Consider the following 25,101-nt stretch of genomic DNA (forward strand, 5'->3'; position numbering starts at 1 on the left):
TCATTCCTCCAGGCTGAACTGTCATCCAGGGTCCCGTTGTACACTAGCCTGCCTTCAACAACGTTTCTGGTGGCCAACAATGGTCCCTGACGTCTCTGCCTTCGTCACCGCATGCTGTGTGTGCTCAAAACAAGACTCCACGGCAAGCTCCTTCTGGCCTCCTGCAGCCACTACCGGTTCCTCATCGTCCCTGGTCTCATATCTCTGGACTTTGTCACTGGGCTCCCTCCGTCTGATGGCAACACTGTCATTCTGACGGTAGTCGACCGGTTCTCCAAGGCCACCTTCTCCCCAAACTATCTTCTGTCAAGGAGACAGCCCAGCTTATGGTGCAGCATGTCTTCCGTATCCATGGACTCCCGGTAGACATGGTCTCCAGTTTTCGTCTCAGTTCTGGAAGGAATTTTGCACCCTTATTGGGTCGTCAGCCAGCCTGTCATTTGGATTCCATCCCCAAACTAACGTTTCTAATGTCAGTTGGAGCGAGCCAACCAAGACCTGGAGACCACCTTAAGGTGCCTGGTCTCAACTAACCCCACTACCTGGAGCCGTCAACTGGTCTGGGTGGAGTATACCCGGAACACTGTTCCCAGTTCTGCCACGGGACTCTCCCCTTTCGAGTGCTCTATGGGGTATCAGCCTCCACTCTTCCCTGAACCAGATCAGGAGGTCAGTGTACCCTCTGCCCAGATGTTTGTCCGCCACTGTCGACGTACCTGGAGAAGAGCCAGGGCGGCTATTCTCAAGACCAACCAGGCATCGTCGACAAGCGAACCATCGCCAGACCCCAGCTCCCCGCTACCGCATTGGGCAGAGGGTATGTCTTTCCGCTCAGGATCTGCCCCTTCAGGTAGAGTCCTGCAAGCTGTCTCCCCGGTTCATTGGTAATTTTCCCATCTCCAGAGTCCTGAGTTCCACTGCTGTCGTCTTGTGTTACCCCGTACCCTCCGTATTCACCCTACCTTCCATGTGTCTAGGATTAAGCCTGTGTCTCACTGTCCTTTGTTTTCTGTCTCCAGGCCCTTCCCTCCCCCCGGGTTATCGGTGGCCAGCCAGTATATACGGTGAGACGCCTCCTGAAGGTTTGACCCCAGGGCAGGGGTTTCCAGTACCTGGTTGACTGGTGGGGTTATGGCCCAGAGGAGAGGTGCTGGATTCCTGCTAAAGACATCTTGGACCCGGCCCACATCGCCGATTTCCACCGTCGACACCCCGGTCAGCCAGGTATGTGCCCAGGTAGGATGCCAGGTGGCATCCCTGGGGGGGGTACTGCCACGTCCCTGTGATTGTCTCCACCCCCTGCAGGTGTAGCTTATTTTCCCTAGTGTATTTATCCCTGTGTTTCCTGTCTCTCTGTGCCAGTCAGTCTGGTATGTTTCTAAGTCAACCAGCATTTTCCCCATTCTCCTCCTTTTTGCATTTTCCTCCTTTTTCTAGTCCTCCCGGTTTTGACCCTTGCCTGTTTCTGGACTTTGGTCAGGCAGGAGGGTCCATTCTGCCTGCCTTGACCACGAGCCTGACTGCCACTCTGTACCTCCTGGACTCTGATCTGGTTTTGACCTTTTTGCCTGTCCACAACCATTCTCTTGCCTTCCCATTTGGATTAATAAACATTGTAAGACTCCAACCATCTGCCTCCTGTGCCTGCATTTGGGTCTCACTTTGTGTCTTGATACGGTTACTCCAAGCAGTTTAGTCACCTCAACTTTCTTAATTTCCACATTAATTACTACAAGATTTAGTTGAGGTTTAGTGAATGATTTGTCCCAAATACAATACTTTTAGTTTTGAAATATTTAGAACTAACTTATTCCCTGCCACCCATTCTGAAACTAATTGCAGCTCGTTGTTAAGTGTTGCAGTGATTTCACTCGCTATAGTAGTTGACGTGTATAGTGTTGAGTCATCTGCATACAGAGACACACTGGCTTTACTCAAGGCCAGTTGTATGTCATTAGTAAAGTTTGAAAAAAGTAAGGGGCCTAGACAGCTGCCCTGGGGAATTCCTGATTTTACCTGGTTTATGTTGGAGAGGCTTCGATCAATGTCCTTCCCTATAAGCGTGCTGAAAGGCTGTCAATTTGTTTACAGTAAAATTGCATTGTATCTGGTCAAACACAAATTATTCCCAAAGTTTACTAAGGGTTGGTAACAGGCTGATTACTGGCTCAAATAGCCAACCAAAGGGGGCTTTACTATTCTTGGGTAGTTGAATTACTTTTGCTTCCCTCCAGGCCTGAGGGCGCACACGTTCTAGTAGGTTAAGATTGAAGATATGGTAAATAAGAGTGGCAATATCGCCCGCTAATATCCTCAGTAATTTTCCCTCCAAGTTGTCAGACCCCGGTGTCTTGTCATTGTTGATAGACAACAATCATTTTCCCCTCTTCCACACTCACTTTACAAAATTCTAAATAACAATGTTTGTCTTTCATCATTTGATCAGTTATACTTGGATGTGTAGTGTCAGCGTTTGTTGCTGGCATGTCATGCCTAAATTTGCTGATCTTGCCAATGAAAAAAAATCATTAAAGTAATTGGCAATATCAGCGAGTTTTGTAATGAATGAGCCATCTGATTCAATGAATGATGGAGCTGAGTTTGTGTTTTTGCCCAAAATTTCATTTAAGGTGCTACAAAGATTTTTACTATCATTCTTTATATAATGCATCTTTGTTTCATAGTATAGTTTATTTTTATTCAGTTTAGTCACAGGATTTCTCAATTTGCAGTACATTTGCCAACTGGTTGCGCAGCCAGACTTATTTGCCATTCCTTTCGCCTCACCCCTCTCAACCATACTATTTGTCAATTCCTCATCAATCGACAGGGATTTAACAGTTTTTACAGTCATTTTCTTAATGATTGCATATTAGCAACTGGAATAATCAATTTCATAAATGTGTCAAGTGCAGTGTCTGGTTGTTCCTCATTACACACTACAGACCAACAAATACTCTTTACATCAACATATCAATCACTACAAAAACGTATTTTACACTATATTAGGCCAACTATATTGTGAGCATTACATCCAATGGATTTGGATGCTGCTTTACAGAAAATGTCTGCAGCATTAGGAAAGATGTGATCCATACATGTTGATGATTTCATTCCTGGGCTGTTTGTAACTACCCTGGTAGGTTGATTGATAACCTGAACCAGGTTGCAGGCACTAGTTACAGTTGTAAGCTTTTTCTTGAGTGGGCAGCTTGATGAAAGCCAGTCAATATTTAAATTACCCAGAAAATATACCTCTCTGTTTATCACATACATTATCAAGCATTTCACACATTATCCAGATACTGACTGTTAGCACTTGGTGGTCTATAGCAGCTTCCCACAAAAAAAGGGTTTTAGGTGAGGCAGATTAACATGTGGCCATATTACTTCAACAGTAACAGGATCCAGGAACCCAGATGATTTGGATGGATCCCATCCTCCTTATAAAACAAGCTTTCCAGAAGGTATCAAAATGGTCAAATGTTACACCCACAGACTTGTAATAGTCACATAGCCAGTTATGGAGGGATAAAAGTCTGAAACATTCAATGCCACGATTTAGGGAGGGCCACAGGGCCAGATATTATGGGGCGTTCGTTGGTGTCAGAGACCCCATCAGTTTTTTAAAACTAATTTTCAGCGTTCTGAGCTGCCCTTCATAATGTCATTGAATCCCACATGAACTATGATAGACTCAATTTCCTGATACTGGTTTAAAATGTTTGGGAGCAGATTATTGATGTCCTGTATCCGTTTTTGCTCCAGGGACTGAGACATTTCTCATCATTTAACTGCCCGATACAATGGCCGGAGAAGGAGATGGAGAAATACGCCCATTTCTACCCCTCACACAATTCGTGGAACCTTTCACGGGCCCAGGAGAAGCAGGATAGCATTCATCCACAGCTACCAGCGATAGGTCCAGACCTCCCACAGCTACCAGCGATAGGTCCAGACCTCCCACAGCTACCAGCGATAGGTCCAGCCGTCGCAGACACAGGCAGTCCCAGCGATAAAGGCGCAGGTAGATCAGGCACCAGGGCGGAGTAGATATTCCTCATGTGAATCTGCTCCGGACCTCTCACAGACACTCCAGTCCGCTTAGCAGCATGCTGCTGCCTTCGGTTTCCACAACTTGTGACATGGGCCCAGCGATGATTGGAACAATCATCTTGCTGTTTTCTGTCTACTCCACTATAGAAGAGGAGAAGCAGACGGAGACGACTTCCTTGGCAGGCAAGTTCCAGGTAGCACAGGCAATTCGGATAGGGACAGATGACAAGGCAGGGATACATCCATTAAGCCCGAGCTACATCCAGCCACATGAGCTGAGAACGAGAAAGTTCCAATGTGTGTTTTCCCCATAAGTTCACACAGACTTGACATTTGCTTGCTAAGGATAGCCACCTCATTCGTGTAATCCCCCGCAAGCAAACAATTGCCGCATTGGAACTCCGGATTGTCAATATTGTCCCAGACAAAAGCGTAATAAACACAGCTTCTACAGCGCTGGAAATGTTTATTAGCTATTCCAAGCGATGTGGGCTCCATTGCAACCTAGTTAGCTAGCTGTCTGCAGGTTGACACAAACACTTATGAACAAAATAAAACTTTGTAAACAACAGGTCGAAGCCCGGCAGGAATCCAAGTAACTGACGATCATGAAAAAAGTAGTTGTAGTTGAAATTGCATTCGCAAACTTGTAACTTAATATTTGCCAGCAATAATTACATTTGTACACCTGCACATGTCAATTTCTGGCGCTCAGACTTTTGGCAGTGCTCTAGCGCCCTACTGTGACAAAAATATGTAGATGTGCAAACAGTGATGTGATAGAACAGAGAGAAACAGTGACTGGTCTGATATAGAGGCTGATATGTATCATATATTAACAGGTGCAGTGCTTCTACTGAGCTGGTCTTAGCTAGTCTAAGCTAATCGCACAATGTCTCAGGTGTTCCATCAGTACCTGTGAGGTGAAGTCGTGCTGCTGCAGCTGTCGTCCCTCTCTCAGGTCCCAGCAGCGTACTGTGTTGTCCAGCCCCCCCGTCCACAGTTTGGTCCCATCGTTGGAGATGTCAATACAGCTGGCCCCGTCAGTGTGACCCTGGAACTGCCTGGGTAGCATGAAGATCACATAAACACCTAGCCATTCAGATGTAATCCATAGTCTATACAGTAAACCCCTACCCTGCTTTCTCCTCCCCCTATCATCTGCTCTTCTCTCCTCTCCTGCCCTACCCTCTCCCTCTCCTCTTACCCGACCAGGGGCTCTGGTTGTGCAGGTCCCAGACTACGATATCTCTCCCTATACCCCTCCTAACCTTCTCCTCATCCTCCTCTCCTCCTCCTCTTACCTGACCAGGGCCTGGTTGTGCAGGTCCCAGACTACGATATCTCCCCCTATACCACTCCTAACCTTCTCCTCATCCTTATCTCCTCCTCCTCTTACCTGACCGGGGGCTCTGGTTGTGCAGGTCCCAGACTACGATATCTCTCCCTATACCCCTCCTAACCTTCTCCTCATGCTCCTCTCCTCCTCTTACCTGACCAGGGCCTGGTTGTGCAGGTCCCAGACTACGATATCTCTCCCTATACCCCTCCTAACCACCTCCTCCTCCTCCTCTTACCTGACCAGGGTCTGGTTGTGCAGGTCCCAGACTACAATGTTTCCGTCGCTGCAGCAGGAGAAGCAGACCTTGTTGTCAGGGGAGATGGCCAGAGCATAGCAGGCCGGAGCAGAAGACGTCAACTCCGCCTTGATGCGGGGAGTAGGTGTGGCCAAGTCCCAGATTGACAACGTGCTGGCCTCGCCTCCAACAATGAGGGTCCGCCCATCAGGGAGAATCTTACATGAGCGGATGTAGTTATCCCTGTTCTGATTGGTGTGAAGAGAGAACATGTGTATTGGACCGGCAAAACAAGCAATATTATTGCTTAAGCCTTTTAAAGTGTGTGTCCACTCACCAGACAGTCGAGCTGGGCCATGGCACTCTTGCTGCCAGGCTGGCTGATGTCCCACACCTTGACACAGCCCTTGCCGCCGGTGTAGACGTGGCGTGTGGAGGTGCTGATCGTGACGGCACACACCACCTCTCCGTGGTTCAGAGTGTGGATCTGACGAGCATGTCGTGGGATGCCCGGGCCCAGCAGAGCATCCGGAGGGAAAGGAACTGGCTGCATCTGTCCATCCGCACTGACGTGGAAAGAGTAAGCACTGGAGAGAGGGAGAAGGGAGAGAATGGACAGAGTAAGCACTGGAGAGAGGGAGAAGGGAGAGCATGGACAGAGTAAGCACTGGAGAGAGGGAGAAGGGAGAGAATGGACAGAGTAAGCACTGGAGAGAGGGAGAAGGGATAGAATGGTGGACAGAGTAAGCACTGGAGAGAGGGAGAGGATGGACAGAGTAAGCACTGGAGAGAGGGAGAGGGGAGAGAATGGACAGAGTAAGCACTGGAGAGAGGGAGAGGGGAAAGAATGGACAGAGTAAGCACTGGAGAGAGGGAGAGAATGGACAGAGTAAGCACTGGAGAGAGGGAGAAGGGAGAGAATGGACAGAGTAAGCACTGGAGAGAGGGAGAAGGGAGAGAATGGACAGAGTAAGCACTGGAGAGAGGGAGAAGGGAGAGAATGGACAGAGTAAGCACTGGAGAGAGGGAGAAGGGAGAGAATGGACAGAGTAAGCACTGGAGAGAGGGAGAAGGGAGAGAATGGACAGAGTAAGCACTGGAGAGAGGGAGAAGGGAGAGAATGGACAGAGTAAGCACTGGAGAGAGGGAGAGGATGGACAGAGTAAGCACTGGAGAGAGGGAGAGGGGAGAGAATGGACAGAGTAAGCACTGGAGAGAGGGAGAGGGAAAGAATGGACAGAGTAAGCACTGGAGAGAGGGAGAGGGGAGAGAATGGACAGAGTAAGCACTGGAGAGAGGGAGAGGGGAAAGAATGGACAGAGTAAGCACTGGAGAGAGGGAGAAGGGAGAGAATGGACAGAGTAAGCACTGGAGAGAGGGAGAAGGGAGAGAATGGACAGAGTAAGCACTGGAGAGAGGGAGAAGGGAGAGAATGGACAGAGTAAGCACTGGAGAGAGGGAGAAGGGATAGAATGGACAGAGTAAGCACTGGAGAGAGGGAGAAGGGAGAGAATGGACAGAGTAAGCACTGGAGAGAGGGAGAAGGGAGAGAATGGACAGAGTAAGCACTGGAGAGAGGGAGAAGGGATAGAATGGTGAGTAAGCACTGAGGGAGAGGGGAGAGAATGGAGAGTAAGCACTGGAGAGAGGGAGAGGGGAGAGAATGGACAGAGTAAGCACTGGAGAGAGGGAGAGGGGAAAGAATGGACAGACTAAGCACTGGAGAGAGGGAGAAGGGAGAGAATGGACAGAGTAAGCACTGGAGAGAGGGAGAAGGGAGAGAATGGACAGAGTAAGCACTGGAGAGAGGGAGAAGGGATAGAATGGTGGACAGAGTAAGCACTGGAGAGAGGGAGAAGGGATAGAATGGTGGACAGAGTAAGCACTGGAGAGAGGGAGAAGGGAGAGAATGGACAGAGTAAGCACTGGAGAGAGGGAGAAGGGAGAGAATGGACAGAGTAAGCACTGGAGAGAGGGAGAAGGGAGAGAATGGTGGACAGAGTAAGCACTGGAGAGAGGGAGAAGGGATAGAATGGTGGACAGAGTAAGCACTGGAGAGAGGGAGAAGGGAGAGAATGGACAGAGTAAGCACTGGAGAGAGGGAGAAGGGAGAGAATGGACAGAGTAAGCACTGGAGAGAGGGAGAAGGGAATGGACACTGGAGAGGGATAGAATGGTGGACAGAGTAAGCACTGGAGAGAGGGGGAGAGATGGACAGAGTAAGCACTGGAGAGAGAGGGGAGAATGGGAGAGAGAGGGAGAGGGGAGAGAATGGACAGAGTAAGCACTGGAGAGAGGGAGAGGGGAGAGAATGGACAGAGTAAGCACTGGAGAGAGGGAGAGGGGAAAGAATGGACAGAGTAAGCACTGGAGAGAGGGAGAGGGGAGAGAATGGACAGAGTAAGCACTGGAGAGAGGGAGAGGGGAGAGAATGGACAGAGTAAGCACTGGAGAGAGGGAGTAAGGGAGAGAATGGAGAGAATGGAGTAAGCACTGGAGAGAGGGGAGAAGGGAGAGAGAGATGGACAGAGTAAGCACTGGAGAGAGGGAGAAGGGAGAGAATGGACAGAGTAAGCACTGGAGAGAGGGAGAGGGAGAGAATGGACAGAGTAAGCACTGGAGAGAGGGAGAGGGGAGAGAATGGACAGAGTAAGCACTGGAGAGAGGGAGAGGGGAAAGAATGGACAGAGTAAGCACTGGAGAGAGGGAGAGGATGGACAGAGTAAGCACTGGAGAGAGGGAGAGGGGAGAGAATGGACAGAGTAAGCACTGGAGAGAGGGAGAGGGGAGAGAATGGACAGAGTAAGCACTGGAGAGAGGGAGAAGGGAGAGAATGGACAGAGTAAGCACTGGAGAGAGGGAGAAGGGAGAGAATGGACAGAGTAAGCACTGGAGAGAGGGAGAAGGGAGAGAATGGACAGAGTAAGCACTGGAGAGAGGGAGAAGGGAGAGAATGGACAGAGTAAGCACTGGAGAGAGGGAGAAGGGAGAGAATGGACAGAGTAAGCACTGGAGAGAGGGAGAAGGGAGAGAATGGACAGAGTAAGCACTGGAGAGAGGGAGAAGGGAGAGAATGGACAGAGTAAGCACTGGAGAGAGGGAGAGGGGAGAGAATGGACAGAGTAAGCACTGGAGAGAGGGAGAGGGGAAAGGGACAGAGTAAGCACTGGAGAGAGAGAGATGGACAGAGTAAGCACTGGAGAGAGAGGGGAGAATGGACAGAGAAGCACTGAGAGAGGGAGAAGGGAGAGAATGGACAGAGTAAGCACTGGAGAGAGGGAGAAGGGAGAGAATGGACAGAGTAAGCACTGGAGAGAGGGAGAGTAAGCACTGGGAGAGAATGGACAGAGTAAGCACTGGAGAGAGGGGGAGAATGGACAGAGTAAGCACTGGAGAGAGGGAGAAGGGAGAGAATGGAGAATGGACAGAGTAAGCACTGGAGAGAGGGAGAGGGGAGAGAATGGACAGAGTAAGCACTGGAGAGAGGGAGAAGGAGAGAATGGACAGAGTAAGCACTGGAGAGAGGGAGAAGGGAGAGAATGGACAGAGTAAGCACTGGAGAGAGGGAGAAGGGGAGAGAATGGACAGAGTAAGCACTGGAGAGAGGGAGAAGGGAGAGAATGGACAGAGTAAGCACTGGAGAGAGGGAGAAGGAGAGAATGGACAGAGTAAGCACTGGAGAGAGGGAGAAGGGAGAGAATGGACAGAGTAAGCACTGGAGAGAGGGAGAAGGGAGAGAATGGACAGAGTAAGCACTGGAGAGAGGGAGAAGGGGAGAGAGAATGGACAGAGTAAGCACTGGAGAGAGGGAGAGGAGAGAATGGACAGAGTAAGCACTGGAGAGAGGGAGAAGGGAGAGAATGGACAGAGTAAGCACTGGAGAGAGGGAGAAGGGAGAGAATGGACAGAGTAAGCACTGGAGAGAGGGAGAAGGGAGAGAATGGACAGAGTAAGCACTGGAGAGAGGGAGAGGGAGAGAATGGACAGAGTAAGCACTGGAGAGAGGGAGAGAGGGAAAGAATGGACAGAGTAAGCACTGGAGAGAGGGAGAAGGGAGAGAATGGACAGAGTAAGCACTGGAGAGAGGGAGAAGGGAGAGAATGGACAGAGTAAGCACTGGAGAGAGGGAGAAGGGAGAGAATGGACAGAGTAAGCACTGGAGAGAGGGAGAAGGGAGAGAATGGACAGAGTAAGCACTGGAGAGAGGGAGAAGGGAGAGAATGGACAGAGTAAGCACTGGAGAGAGGGAGAAGGGAGAGAATGGACAGAGTAAGCACTGGAGAGAGGGAGAAGGGAGAGAATGGACAGAGTAAGAGTAGCACTGGAGAGAGGGAGAAGGGAGAGAATGGACAGAGTAAGCACTGGAGAGAGGGAGAGGGAGAGAATGGACAGAGTAAGCACTGGAGAGAGGGAGAAGGAGAGAGAATGGACAGAGTAAGCACTGGAGAGAGGGAGAAGGAGAGAATGGACAGAGTAAGCACTGGAGAGAGGGAGAAGGGAGAGAATGGACAGAGTAAGCACTGGAGAGAGGAGAAGGAGAGAATGGACAGAGTAAGCACTGGAGAGAGGGAGAGGGAAAGAATGGACAGAGTAAGCACTGGAGAGAGGGAGAGGGGAGAGAATGGACAGAGTAAGCACTGGAGAGAGAAGGGAGAATGGACAGAGAATGGACAGAGAAGGAGAGAACTGGAGAGAGGGAGAAGGGAGAGAGATGGACAGAGTAAGCACTGGAGAGAGGGAGAAGGGAGAGAATGGACAGAGTAAGCACTGGAGAGAGGGAGAAGGGAGAGAATGGACAGAGTAAGCACTGGAGAGAGGGGAGAATGGACAGAGTAAGCACTGGAGAGAAGGGAGAGAATGGACAGAGTAAGCACTGGAGAGAGGGAGAAGGGAGAGAATGGACAGAGTAAGCACTGGAGAGAGGGAGAAGGGAGAGAATGGACAGAGTAAGCACTGGAGAGAGGGAGAAGGGAGAGAATGGACAGAGTAAGCACTGGAGAGAGGGAGAGGATGGACAGAGTAAGCACTGGAGAGAGGGAGAGGGGAGAGAATGGACAGAGTAAGCACTGGAGAGAGGGAGAGGGGAGAGAATGGAGAGGCACTGGAGAGAGGGATGGACAGAGTAAGCACTGGAGAGAGGGAGAAGGGAGAGAATGGACAGAGTGGAGAGAGGGACTGGACAGAGAGCACTGGAGAGAGGGAGAGAGAATGGACAGAGTAAGCACTGGAGAGAGGGAGAAGGGAGAGAATGGACAGAGTAAGCACTGGAGAGAGGGAGAGGGGAGAGAATGGACAGAGTAAGCACTGGAGAGAGGGAGAAGGGAGAGAATGGACAGAGTAAGCACTGGAGAGAGGGAGAGGGAGAGAATGGACAGAGTAAGCACTGGAGAGAGGGAGACAGAGTGGAGAGAGGGAGAAGGGAGAGAATGGACAGAGTAAGCACTGGAGAGAGGGAGAGGGAGAGAATGGACAGAGTAAGCACTGGAGAGAGGAGAGGGAGAGAATGGACAGAGTAAGCACTGGAGAGAGGGAGAGGGAGAGAATGGACAGAGTGGACAGAGTAAGCACTGGAGAGAGGGAGAGGGAGAGAATGGACAGAGTAAGCACTGGAGAGAGGGAGAGAGGAGAGAGAATGGACAGAGTAAGCACTGGACAGAGAGAGAGAGAGAGGGGAGAGAATGGACAGAGTAAGCACTGGAGAGAGGGAGAGGGAGAGAAATGGACAGAGTAAGCACTGGAGAGAGGGAGAAGGGAGAGAATGGACAGAGTAAGCACTGGAGAGAGGGAGAAGGAGAGAATGGACAGAGTAAGCACTGGAGAGAGGGAGAAGGAGAGAATGGACAGAGTAAGCACTGGAGAGAGGGAGAGGGAGAGAATGGAGAGAATGGACAGAGTAAGCACTGGAGAGAGGGAGAGGGGAATGAGAATGGAGAGAGGGAGACAGAGTAAGAGGGAGAGGGGAGGAATGGACAGCACTGGAGAGAGGGAGAGGGGAGAGAATGGACAGAGTAAGCACTGGAGAGAGGGAGAGGGGAGAGAATGGACAGAGTAAGCACTGGAGAGAGGGAGAAGGGAGAGAATGGACAGAGTAAGCACTGGAGAGAGGGAGAAGGGAGAGAATGGACAGAGTAAGCACTGGAGAGAGGGAGAGGGGAGAGAATGGAGAAGACTGGAGAGAGGGAGAAGGGGAGAATGGACAGAGTAAGCACTGGAGAGAGGGAGAAGGAGAGAATGGACAGAGTAAGCACTGGAGAGAGGGAGAAGGGAGAGAATGGACAGAGTAAGCACTGGAGAGAGGGAGAAGGGAGAGAATGGACAGAGTAAGCACTGGAGAGAGGGAGAGGGGAGAGAATGGACAGAGTAAGCACTGGAGAGAGGGAGAGGGGAGAGAATGGACAGAGTAAGCACTGGAGAGAGGGAGAGGGGAGAGAATGGACAGAGTAAGCACTGGAGAGAGGGAGAGGGAGAGGACAGAATGGAGAGAGTAAGCACTGGAGAGAGGGAGAGGGAGAGGGAGAGGATGGACAGAGTAAGCACTGGAGAGAGGGAGAGGGGAGAGAATGGACAGAGTAAGCACTGGAGAGAGGGAGAGGGGAGAGAATGGACAGAGTAAGCACTGGAGAGAGGGAGAAGGGAGAGAATGGACAGAGTAAGCACTGGAGAGAGGGAGAAGGGAGAGAATGGACAGAGTAAGCACTGGAGAGAGGGAGAAGGGAGAGAATGGACAGAGTAAGCACTGGAGAGAGGGAGAAGGGAGAGAATGGACAGAGTAAGCACTGGAGAGAGGGAGAAGGAGAGAATGGACAGAGTAAGCACTGGAGAGAGGGAGAGAGTAAGCACTGGAGAGAGGGAGAAGGGAGAGAATGGACAGAGTAAGCACTGGAGAGAGGGAGAAGGGAGAGAATGGACAGAGTAAGCACTGGAGAGAGGGAGAAGGGAGAGAATGGACAGAGTAAGCACTGGAGAGAGGGAGAAGGGAGAGAATGGACAGAGTAAGCACTGGAGAGAGGGAGAAGGGAGAGAATGGACAGAGTAAGCACTGGAGAGAGGGAGAAGGGAGAGAATGGACAGAGTAAGCACTGGAGAGAGGGAGAAGGGAGAGAATGGACAGAGTAAGCACTGGAGAGAGGGAGAAGGGAGAGAATGGACAGAGTAAGCACTGGAGAGAGGGAGAAGGGAGAGAATGGACAGAGTAAGCACTGGAGAGAGGGAGAAGGACAGAGAGAATGGACAGAGTAAGCACTGGAGAGAGGGAGAAGGGAGAGAATGGACAGAGTAAGCACTGGAGAGAGGGAGAAGGGAGAGAATGGACAGAGTAAGCACTGGAGAGAGGGAGAGAGGGAGAGAATGGACAGAGTAAGCACTGGAGAGAGGGAGAAGGGAGAGAATGGACAGAGTAAGCACTGGAGAGAGGGAGAAGGGAGAGAATGGACAGAGTAAGCACTGGAGAGAGGGAGAAGGGAGAGAATGGACAGAGTAAGCACTGGAGAGAGGGAGAAGGGAGAGAATGGACAGAGTAAGCACTGGAGAGAGAGAGGGAGAAGGGAGAATGAATGGACAGAGTAAGCACTGGAGAGAGGAGAGAAGGGAGAGAATGGACAGAGTAAGCACTGGAGAGAGGGAGAAGGGGAGAGAATGGACAGAGTAAGCACTGGAGAGAGGGAGAAGGGAGAGAATGGACAGAGTAAGCACTGGAGAGAGGGAGAAGGGAGAGAATGGACAGAGTAAGCACTGGAGAGAGGGAGAAGGGAGAGAATGGACAGAGTAAGCACTGGAGAGAGGGAGAAGGGAGAGAATGGACAGAGTAAGCACTGGAGAGAGGGAGAAGGGAGAGAATGGACAGAGTAAGCACTGGAGAGAGGGAGAAGGAGAGAATGGACAGAGTAAGCACTGGAGAGGGAGGAATGGAGAGTAAGGGAGAGAATGGACAGAGTAAGCACTGGAGAGAGGGAGAAGGGAGAGAATGGACAGAGTAAGCACTGGAGAGAGGGAGAAGGGAGAGAATGGACAGAGTAAGCACTGGAGAGAGGGAGAAGGGAGAGAATGGACAGAGTAAGCACTGGAGAGAGGGAGAAGGAGAGAGAATGGACAGAGTAAGCACTGGAGAGAGGGAGAAGGGAGAGAATGGACAGAGTAAGCACTGGAGAGAGGGAGAAGGGAGAGAATGGACAGAGTAAGCACTGGAGAGAGGGAGAAGGGAGAGAATGGACAGAGTAAGCACTGGAGAGAGGGAGAGGGGAGAGAATGGACAGAGTAAGCACTGGAGAGAGGGAGAAATGGACAGAGAGAGAGGGATGGACAGAGTAAGCACTGGAGAGAGGGAGAAGGGAGAGAATGGACAGAGTAAGCACTGGAGAGAGGGAGAGGGGAGAGAATGGACAGAGTAAGCACTGGAGAGAGGGAGAGGGAGAGAATGGACAGAGTAAGCACTGGAGAGAGGGAGAGAGGGAGAGAATGGACAGAGTAAGCACTGGAGAGAGGGAGAAGGGAGAGAATGGACAGAGTAAGCACTGGAGAGAGGGAGAAGGGAGAGAATGGACAGAGTAAGCACTGGAGAGAGGGAGAGACAGGGAGAGAATGGACAGAGTAAGCACTGGAGAGAGGGAGAAGAATGGAGAGAATGGACAGAGTAAGCACTGGAGAGAGGGAGAAGGGAGAAATGGACAGAGTAAGCACTGGAGAGAGGGAGAAGGGAGAGAATGGACAGAGTAAGCACTGGAGAGAGGGAGACAGAGGACTGGAGAGAGGAGAATGGACAGAGTAAGCACTGGAGAGAGGGAGAGGGAGAATGGACAGAGAATGGAGAGGGAGAGGGAGAGAGTAAGCACTGGAGAGAGGGAGAAGGGAGAGAATGGACAGAGTAAGCACTGGAGAGAGGGAGAAGGGAGAGAATGGACAGAGTAAGCACTGGAGAGAGGGAGAAGGGAGAGAATGGACAGAGTAAGCACTGGAGAGAGGGAGAAGGGAGAGAATGGACAGAGTAAGCACTGGAGAGAGGGAGAAGGGAGAGAATGGACAGAGTAAGCACTGGAGAGAGGGAGAAGGAGAGAATGGACAGAGTAAGCACTGGAGAGAGGGAGAAGGGAGAGAATGGACAGAGTAAGCACTGGAGAGAGGGAGAAGGGAGAGAATGGACAGAGTAAGCACTGGAGAGAGGGAGAAGGAGAGAATGGACAGAGTAAGCACTGGAGAGAGGGAGAAGGGAGAGAATGGACAGAGTGGACAGAGTAAGCACTGGAGAGAGGGAGAAGGGAGAGAATGGACAGAGTAAGCACTGGAGAGAGGGAGAGGGGGAGGAGAATGGACAGAGTGGACAGCACTGGAGAGAGGGAGAGGGGAGAGAATGGACAGAGTAAGCAAGAGACTGGAGAGAGGGAGAAAGGGAGAGAATGGACAGAGTAAGCACTGGAGAGAGGGAGAAGGGAGAGAATGGACAGAGTAAGCACTGGAGAGAGGGAGAAGGGAGAGAATGGACAGAGTAAGCACTGGAGAGAGGGAGAAGGGAGAGAATGGACAGAGTAAGCACTGGAGAGAGGGAGAGAATGGACAGAGAATGGACAGAGAGGGGAGAGAATGGAAGAGTAAGCACTGGAGAGAGGGAGAGGGAGAGAATGGACAGAGTAAGCACTGGAGAGAGGGAGAAGGGGAGAGAGGGAATGGACAGAGTAAGCACTGGAGAGAGGGAGAAGGGAGAGAATGGACAGAGTAAGCACTGGAGAGAGGGAGAAGGAGAGAATGGACAGAGTAAGCACTGGAGAGAGGGAGACAGGACTGGAGAATGGACAGAGTAAGCACTGGAGAGAGGGAGAAGGGAGAGAATGGACAGAGTAAGCACTGGAGAGAGGGAGGGAGAGAGGGAGAGAATGGACAGAGTAAGAGAGGGAGAGGGAGAGAATGGACAGAGTAAGCACTGGAGAGAGGGAGAAGGAGAGAATGGACAGAGTAAGCACTGGAGAGAGGGAGAAGGGAGAGAATGGACAGAGTAAGCACTGGAGAGAGGGAGAAGGAGAGAATGGACAGAGTAAGCACTGGAGAGAGGAGAAGGAGAGAATGGACAGAGTAAGCACTGGAGAGAGGAGGGGAGGGACAGAGTAAGCACTGGAGAGAATGGACAGAGTAAGCACTGGAGAGAGGGAGAAGGGAGAGAATGGACAGAGTAAGCACTGGAGAGAGGGAGAAGGGAGAGAATGGACAGAGTAAGCACTGGAGAGAGGGAGAGAGGGAGAGGGAGAGAATGGACAGAGTAAGCACTGGAGAGAGGGAGAAGGGAGAGAATGGACAGAGTAAGCACTGGAGAGAGGGAGAAGGGAGAGAATGGACAGAGTAAGCACTGGAGAGAGGGAGAAGGGAGAGAATGGACAGAGTAAGCACTGGAGAGAGGGAGAAGGGAGAGAATGGACAGAGTAAGCACTGGAGAGAGGGAGAAGGGAGAGAATGGACAGAGTAAGCACTGGAGAGAGGAGAAGGGAGAGAATGGACAGAGAGAATGGACAGAGTAAGCACTGGAGAGAGGGAGAGGGAGAGAGAATGGACAGAGTAAGCACTGGAGAGAGGGAGAAGGGAGAGAATGGACAGAGTAAGCACTGGAGAGAGGGAGAAGGGAGAGAATGGACAGAGTAAGCACTGGAGAGAGGGAGAGGGGAGAGAATGGACAGAGTAAGCACTGGAGAGAGGGAGAGGGGAGAGAATGGACAGAGTAAGCACTGGAGAGAGAGGGAGAGAATGGACAGAGTAAGCACTGGAGAGAGGGAGAAGGGAGAGAATGGACAGAGGGAGAGAATGGACTGGAGAGAGGGAGAAGGAGAGAGAATGGACAGAGTAAGCACTGGAGAGAGGGAGAAGGGAGAGAATGGACAGAGTAAGCACTGGAGAGAGGGAGAGGAGAGAATGGACAGAGTAAGCACTGGAGAGAGGGAGGGGAGAGAATGGACAGAGTAAGCACTGGAGAGAGGGAGAATGGACAGAGTAAGCACTGGAGAGAGGGAGAGGGAGAGAATGGACAGAGTAAGCACTGGAGAGAGGGAGAGGGGAGAGAATGGACAGAGTAAGCACTGGAGAGAGGGAGAAGAGAGAATGGACAGAGTAAGCACTGGAGAGGGAGAAGGGAGAGAATGGACAGAGTAAGCACTGGAGAGAGGGAGAAGGGAGAATGGACAGAGTAAGCACTGGAGAGAGGGAGAAGGGAGAGAATGGACAGAGTAAGCACTGGAGAGAGGGAGAAGGGAGAGAATGGACAGAGTAAGCACTGGAGAGAGGAGAAGGGAGAGAATGGACAGAGTAAGCACTGGAGAGGGAGAAGGAGAGAATGGACAGAGTAAGCACTGGAGAGAGGGAGGGAGAGAATGGACAGAGTAAGCACTGGAGAGAGGGAGAAGGGAGAGAATGGAGAGTATGGGACAGAGTAAGCACTGGAGAGAGGGAGAAGGGAGAGAATGGACAGAGTAAGCACTGGAGAGAGGGAGAAGGGAGAGAATGGACAGAGTAAGCACTGGAGAGAGGGAGAAGGGAGAGAATGGACAGAGTAAGCACTGGAGAGAGGGAGAAGGGAGAGAATGGACAGAGTAAGCACTGGAGAGAGGGAGAGGGAGAGGACAGAGTAAGCACTGGAGAGAGAGGAGAGAATGGACAGAGTAGGAGAGAGGGAGAGGGGAGAGAATGGACAGAGTAAGCACTGGAGAGAGGGAGAAGGGAGAGAATGGACAGAGTAAGCACTGGAGAGAGGGAGAAGGGAGAGAATGGACAGAGTAAGCACTGGACAGAGGGAGAGCACTGGAGAGAGGGAGAAGGGAGAGAATGGAGAGAATGGACAGAGTAAGCACTGGAGAGAGGGAGAAGGGAGAGAATGGACAGAGTAAGCACTGGAGAGAGGGAGAAGGGAGAAATGGACAGAGTAAGCACTGGAGAGAGGGAGAAGGGAGAGAATGGACAGAGTAAGCACTGGAGAGAGGGAGAAGGGAGAGAATGGACAGAGTAAGCACTGGAGAGAGGGAGAAGGGAGAGAATGGACAGAGTAAGCACTGGAGAGAGGGAGAGGGAGAGAATGGACAGAGTAAGCACTGGAGAGAGGGAGAAGGGAGAGAATGGACAGAGTAAGCACTGGAGAGAGGGAGAAGGGAGAGAATGGACAGAGTAAGCACTGGAGAGAGGGAGAAGGGATAGAATGGTGGACAGAGTAAGCACTGGAGAGAGGGAGAAGGGCACTGAGAATGGACAGAATGGACAGAGTAAGCACTGGAGAGAGGAGAAGGGAGAGAATGGACAGAGTAAGCACTGGAGAGAGGGAGAAGGGAGAGAATGGACAGAGTAAGCACTGGAGAGAGGGAGAAGGGAGAGAATGGACAGAGTGGAAGCACTGGAGAGAGGGAGAAGGAGAGAATGGACAGAGGGAGAAGGAGAGAATAGCACTGGAGAGAGGGAGAAGGGAGAGAATGGACAGAGTAAGCACTGGAGAGAGGGAGAAGGGAGAGAATGGACAGAGTAAGCACTGGAGAGAGGGAGAAGGGAGAGAATGGACAGAGTAAGCACTGGAGAGAGGGAGAAGGGAGAGAATGGACAGAGTAAGCACTGGAGAGAGGGAGAGGGGAGAGAATGGACAGAGTAAGCACTGGAGAGAGGGAGAGGGGAGAGAATGGACAGAGTAAGCACTGGAGAGAGGGAGAAGGGAGAGAATGGACAGAGTAAGCACTGGAGAGAGGGAGAAGGGAGAGAATGGAATGGACAGAGTGGAAGCACTGGAGAGAGGGAGAAGGGAGAGAATGGACAGAGTAAGCACTGGAGAGAGGGAGAAGGGAGAGAATGGACAGAGTAAGCACTGGAGAGAGGGAGAAGGGAGAGAATGGACAGAGTAAGCACTGGAGAGAGGGAGAAGGGAGAGAATGGAGAGAATGGAGGACAGAGGACAAGCACTGGAGAGAGGGAGAGGGAGAGGAGAGGGAGAGATGGACATGGACAGAGTAAGCACTGGAGAGAGGGAGAAGGGAGAGAATGGACAGAGTAAGCACTGGAGAGAGGGAGAAGGGAGAGAATGGACAGAGTAAGCACTGGAGAGAGGGAGAAGGGAGAGAATGGACAGAGAAGCACTGGAGAGAGGGAGAAGGGAGAGAATGGACAGAGTAAGCACTGGAGAGAGGGAGAAGGGAGAGAATGGACAGAGTAAGCACTGGAGAGAGGGAGAAGGGAGAGAATGGAATGGACAGAGTAAGCACTGGAGAGAGGGAGAAGGGAGAGAATGGACAGAGTAAGCACTGGAGAGAGGGAGAAGGGAGAGAATGGACAGAGTAAGCACTGGAGAGAGGGAGAAGGGAGAGAATGGACAGAGTAAGCACTGGAGAGAGGGAGAAGGAGAGAATGGACAGAATGGAGAGAGGGAAGCACTGGAGAGAGGGAGAGAGGGAGGGAGAGAATGGACAGAGTAAGCACTGGAGAGAGGGAGAAGGAGAGAATGGACAGAGTAAGCACTGGAGAGAGGGAGAAGGAGAGAATGGACAGAGTAAGCACTGGAGAGAGGGAGAAGGGAGAGAATGGACAGAGTAAGCACTGGAGAGAGAGAATGGAGAAGGACAGAGTAAGCACTGGAGAGAGGGAGAAGGGAGAGAATGGACAGAGTAAGCACTGGAGAGAGGGAGAAGGGAGAGAATGGACAGAGTAAGCACTGGAGAGAGGGAGAAGGGAGAGAATGGACAGAGTAAGCACTGGAGAGAGGGAGAGGGAGAGAATGGACAGAGTAAGCACTGGAGAGAGGGAGAAGGGAGAGAATGGACAGAGTAAGCACTGGAGAGAGGGAGAAGGGAGAGAATGGACAGAGTAAGCACTGGAGAGAGGGAGGGGGAGAATGGGAGAGAATGGACAGAGTAAGCACTGGAGAGAGGGAGAAGGGAGAGAATGGACAGAGTAAGCACTGGAGAGAGGGAGAGGGAGAGAATGGACAGAGTAAGCACTGGAGAGAGGGAGAAGGGAGAGAATGGACAGAGTAAGCACTGGAGAGAGGGAGAAGGGAGAGAATGGACAGAGTAAGCACTGGAGAGAGGGAGAAGGGAGAGAATGGACAGAGGCACTGGAGAGAGGGAGAAGGGAGAGAATAAGCACTGGAGAGAGGGAGAAGGGAGAGAATGGACAGAGTAAGCACTGGAGAGAGGGAGAAGGGAGAGAATGGACAGAGTAAGCACTGGAGAGAGGGAGAAGGGAGAGAATGGACAGAGTAAGCACTGGAGAGAGGGAGAAGGGAGAGAATGGACAGAGTAAGCACTGGAGAGAGGGAGAAGGGAGAGAATGGACAGAGTAAGCACTGGAGAGAGGAGAAGGGAGAGAATGGACAGAGTAAGCACTGGAGAGAGGGAGAAGGGAGAGAATGGACAGAGTAAGCACTGGAGAGAGGGAGAAGGGAGTAGAGAATGGACAGAGTAAGCACTGGAGAGAGGGAGAAGGGAGAGAATGGACAGAGTAAGCACTGGAGAGAGGGAGAGAGGGAGAGAATGGACAGAGAAGCACTGGACAGAGGGAGAGCAGAGAATGGAGAGAGGGAGAGAGGGAGAAGGAGAGAATGGACAGAGTAAGCACTGGAGAGAGGGAGAAGGGAGAGAATGGACAGAGTAAGCACTGGAGAGAGGGAGAAGGGAGAATGGTGGACAGAACTGGAGAGAGGGAGAAGGGAGAGAATGGACAGAGTAAGCACTGGAGAGAGGGAGAAGGGAGAGAATGGACAGAGTAAGCACTGGAGAGAGGGAGAAGGGAGAGAATGGACAGAGTAAGCACTGGAGAGAGAAGGAGAGAATGGACAGAGTAAGGAGAGAGGAGAATGGACAGAGTAAGCACTGGAGAGAGGGAGAAGGGAGAGAATGGACAGAGTAAGCACTGGAGAGAGGGAGAAGGGAGAGAATGGACAGAGTAAGCACTGGAGAGAGGGAGAGGGAGAGAATGGACAGAGTAAGCACTGGAGAGAGGGAGAGGGAGAGAATGGACAGAGTAAGCACTGGAGAGAGGGAGAAGGGAGAGAATGGACAGAGTAAGCACTGGAGAGAGGGAGAAGGGAGAGGAATGGACAGAGAGGGAGAAGGGAGAGAATGGAAGAGTAAGCACTGGAGAGAGGGAGAAGGGAGAGAATGGACAGAGTAAGCACTGGAGAGAGGGAGAAGGGAGAGAATGGACAGAGTAAGCACTGGAGAGAGGGAGAAGGGAGAGAATGGACAGAGTAAGCACTGGAGAGAGGGAGAGGATGGACAGAGTAAGCACTGGAGAGAGGGAGAAGGGAGAGAATGGACAGAGTAAGCACTGGAGAGAGGGAGAAGGGAGAGAATGGACAGAGTAAGCACTGGAGAGAGGGAGAGGGAGAGAATGGACAGAGTAAGCACTGGAGAGAGGGAGAAGGGAGAGAATGGACAGAGTAAGCACTGGAGAGAGGGAGAAGGGAGAGAATGGACAGAGTAAGCACTGGAGAGAGGGAGAAGGGAGAGAATGGACAGAGTAAGCACTGGAGAGAGGGAGAAGGAGAGAATGGACAGAGTAAGCACTGGAGAGAGGGAGAAGGGAGAGAATGGACAGAGTAAGCACTGGAGAGAGGGAGAAGGGAGAGAATGGACAGAGTAAGCACTGGAGAGAGGGAGAAGGGAGAGAATGGACAGAGTAAGCACACTGGAGAGAGGGAGAAGGGAGAGAATGGTGGACAGAGTAAGCACTGGAGAGAGGGGAGAGGGAGAGAATGGACAGAGTAAGCACTGGAGAGAGGGAGAAGGGAGAGAATGGACAGAGTAAGCACTGGAGAGAGGGAGAAGGAGAGAATGGACAGAGTAAGCACTGGAGAGAGGGAGAAGGGAGAGAATGGACAGAGTAAGCACTGGAGAGAGGGAGAAGGGAGAGAATGGACAGAGTAAGCACTGGAGAGAGGGAGAAGGGAGAGAATGGACAGAGTAAGCACTGGAGAGAGGGAGAAGGGAGAGAATGGACAGAGTAAGCACTGGAGAGAGGGAGAAGGGAGAGAATGGACAGAGTAAGCACTGGAGAGAGGGAGAAGGAGAGAATGGACAGAGTAAGCACTGGAGAGAGGGAGAAGGGAGAGAATGGACAGAGTAAGCACTGGAGAGAGGGAGAAGGGAGAGAATGGACAGAGTAAGCACTGGAGAGAGGGAGAAGGGAGAGAATGGACAGAGTAAGCACTGGAGAGAGGGAGAAGGGATAGAATGGTGGACAGAGTAAGCACTGGAGAGAGGGAGAAGGGAGAGAATGGACAGAGTAAGCACTGGAGAGAGGGAGAAGGGAGAGAATGGACAGAGTAAGCACTGGAGAGAGGGAGAAGGGAGAGAATGGACAGAGTAAGCACTGGAGAGAGGGAGAAGGGAGAGAATGGACAGAGTAAGCACTGGAGAGAGGGAGAAGGGAGAGAATGGACAGAGTAAGCACTGGAGAGAGGGAGAAGGGAGAGAATGGACAGAGTTTCAACCACTGCAATCTACATCTGTATATTATTACAAAAACTAAGTGCTTGCTACTTGCTAAAACCTTGAAGACTGTCAACACTGTAATGGCATTAGAAGTTGAGAAAAAGTCTTCTAGTACAGAGTGTTATTTGTGATGGGAGAGTTTACGGCTTGCTCCAGCTATAACAACAACAGCCATCTTTCTTTCTGTCTGGATAGATTTAGATGGAGGAGAAGAGAGACGTACGGTTTTCCCCCGGAGGATCCACCAGGCAGTGAGGAGGACAGCCCTGGGGCCCTGAGGTGGGACCGAGACTCATACGCCATCTGGAGAGACTAGGAGGACCAAGACATTAGGAGTTTACTAATAGAATCATCCTGTGTTGTAACAGTTTACATCTCAGTAAATCCTAATCTCATCAAGTTGAGTGAAATCTTGACAATTCATCCAAAACAAGCTTCCAAACCAAATACTACTAAGAATCCATCTTCATCAATAAAAAATGTATTGTTTTAAATGAGTGGTGCACATCTTCGATCCTCTAGGCAACTGGTTTTCCTTCTTGCTTTCTAATTGATAGCAATCTAATTGATTAAGACCTGGGTAACCAGGTGTGCGCTCTAACTGGCGAATTAGAGACATAATTGATCAATTAAGTGCCAGGAAGAGACAAAGACTATAGATAATGTAGCCAGTAAGGTCTGCCATTGTAGACAGGTGTTTTAAACAGAGAGACCAGTGATGCGTGGTATCTAACTCACCAAGGGGCTGCGGGTGTAGATGCCGGCGGAGGTGCTGATCTGGGGTGAGAGGGTCAGGGCAGCCCCGAAGCCCCCGGGACTAGCCAGCTCCCCGTTGAGGCCTGCGTGGGACACCACCCCAAAGTGAGCTGGGTATGAACCGGGGGGCACAGACAGGGGACTGCGGAGAGCTGGAGAGGGGGTGAGGGGGAGATGAGACCACACCTTACATTCCAGTGGGTAAGAAAGGCTTAGGGTGATGTCTAACTGCTAGAGATGTGTTGTCAACAATCAAGTTCATCTCGGTTTCTTATAGGCTACAATGCCGTCTTTATTGCTTTAGGCAGAATATGGCAGATGTGAGTACAATACGGGACCACAGGAGCATATCATCACAGTAGGTGTGGGATAATGGTACTATGATCAGATGGAAGGTATAATTATGGTATTACAGGGCTATATGATCACAGTAGGGTGATTTGAAGGTTTAACAGGGGTGCAAGGGTATAATAACAGGGGTAAAGACATAGGGTATGGCAGGCAGACAGGGGATCTGACTCACCCAGGGGGTCAGCGGAGGAGGCAGCCTTGCTGAGCAGACGGAGGCAGGATGTACTGGGGCCGGCGGGGCCAGGGGTAAGGGCCTCACGGTGAGAGGGGGACGGGGTGCTCGACTTAGACAACGGCGACCCAGACTTCTCCATCTGCAGAGAGGTAAAGAGGTACTGTCAAACGAAGCACCGCCATACAGATACTGTAAACAAGTGATAAGTACTTTTAATTGGTGGATTTTGGCCACCATGTTAATGCTTGACAATGAATGTATCATACCTGTGCTGGGTCCTTGGCCTTGCCTGGGGTGGGGCTGTGTGGTGGTTGGGGGGAAGGGGCCTCCCCGGGGCTCCTGGGGGACCCTGGTAACTCCTTCCTCAGGGTGGGGGCCCGGTCCAGACCGTTCCCGTGGGGGGAGTGATGGGGGCTGCCCACGGGGGATGTGGGCTCCTGGAGACACACAGAGAGATATGGGAGACCAGATCACCCCAAAAGCCATGCAAGAAGACAGTAGCCTTCACATTGGCTTTGAAAAAAACAAAAACCCCGTAAATATGTAACATTATAGACATTATAGATTACTATAGTATCTGTAAGGGTTTAAGCACAAGTGTGCATGAGGCCTGTGTATGGTACTGTAAGTCAAACTCAGCCGACTGTCTACCTCCTGCCACAGCCACCTAAATAAAACCATTCCCATCTGCTCCCAGTGTGCTGCAGTCAGCACTTCTACTGTGTCTGAGCAGAGCAGAACACACATCCATAGACCGTTCTAGTATAGTCACCAGAGACACTCCCTCTCACACACCCATTAAGCACATTTGTCAAATTCTCCAATTGTTCTGTATTCACAAATCACACAAGAGACTTTCCTGCTTTTGTGCATTGTGCTGCGCAGTATCAAACACAGAAGGCTTAGATAAAACATATTTTGGTACACTGCGTGAGGTATTTAAAGAATTTAAACATTCTGAGGGCATAAATGGCTTTGCATAAATAAAGGAAGCACACTGCTGCCATCTGATGAAAGGAGGGGTGTGTGTGTGTGTGTTTATGTGTGCATGAGGTGTGTGTGTGTATATGTGGTTGTGTGTGTTCAGCAGGGAGACTGTACTCGGTAGGAGAGGAGAGAAAAGCAGCAAGCTAGCTCCCAATAATGTGCTTATATAATAATATTCACTATTTTCAAAATCCCGACGCAAGTGTCTTATTCTCCTATACTTAACCAGCCACAGTGAAACAACAGGGTCTTCGAGAGAGGAGACTCAGCTTTCCATTTGAACTATGTTCTTTTGGCTAGGGAGGGTCTGGTCAATACGGACCGGTTTCAGCCAGTAGTTATATATGACTCATTGTTTGTTTTTCCGCAGCAGTATCGGATGCTGATTTAAGGTCAGTTTAGCGTTCTCTCTCTGATGGTTGACTGGGGTCAGGGTAAGCTGATCCTAGATCTGTGCCGATGGTTGACAAACACACTTACCTCGTTAGAGACATCCACAACCAGGTTGTCCTCACTCTTGTCTCCATCACTGTCCTGTGAGACAGAGGAGAGAGGAGAATGTCAGAAACACAAACATTCTCTACCACATAAACATTGCCCACAGCTCACTCCCTCACTATGTCAGGCACACACAACCTCTCTTACTCTGTTTGGCCATATCACTGCTTTACTCCTCTCTCTCCCTCCCTCTTTATCTCTGGGAATACGGGTGACAGCGATGGCACTTAGTCACCATGGCAACAACTCTTTGATGTGATCATGGCCT

General features: G+C 50.9%; 1 protein-coding gene across 5 annotated transcripts in view; it reads right to left on the reverse strand.

Annotated features, from left to right (window-relative positions):
* LOC115108336 (transducin-like enhancer protein 4) overlaps positions 1 to 25,101 on the reverse strand; it is a 103,880-nt gene that overhangs the window by 17,664 nt on the left and 61,115 nt on the right. For 4 of the 5 annotated variants that reach the window (XR_010460928.1, XM_065009019.1, XM_065009020.1 and 1 more), the window contains exons 10-17: positions 24,816 to 24,869; positions 23,615 to 23,785; positions 23,346 to 23,487; positions 22,805 to 22,974; positions 22,290 to 22,378; positions 5,971 to 6,220; positions 5,634 to 5,881; positions 4,973 to 5,120 (exon numbers count right to left, since the gene is read on the reverse strand). Coding sequence is in view for 4 of the 5 variants with exons in the window: in XM_065009019.1 (XP_064865091.1) it covers positions 4,973 to 5,120; positions 5,634 to 5,881; positions 5,971 to 6,220; positions 22,290 to 22,378; positions 22,805 to 22,974; positions 23,346 to 23,487; positions 23,615 to 23,785; positions 24,816 to 24,869 (1,272 nt within the window). In the remaining variant the exon portion in view is untranslated. The remainder of the gene's footprint in view (positions 1 to 4,972; positions 5,121 to 5,633; positions 5,882 to 5,970; positions 6,221 to 22,289; positions 22,379 to 22,804; positions 22,975 to 23,345; positions 23,488 to 23,614; positions 23,786 to 24,815; positions 24,870 to 25,101) is intronic. The other variant, XM_065009021.1, reaches the window with a different exon arrangement.

Source organism: Oncorhynchus nerka, linkage group LG24 (assembly GCF_034236695.1).
Source record: "Oncorhynchus nerka isolate Pitt River linkage group LG24, Oner_Uvic_2.0, whole genome shotgun sequence".
NCBI lineage: Eukaryota > Metazoa > Chordata > Actinopteri > Salmoniformes > Salmonidae > Oncorhynchus > Oncorhynchus nerka.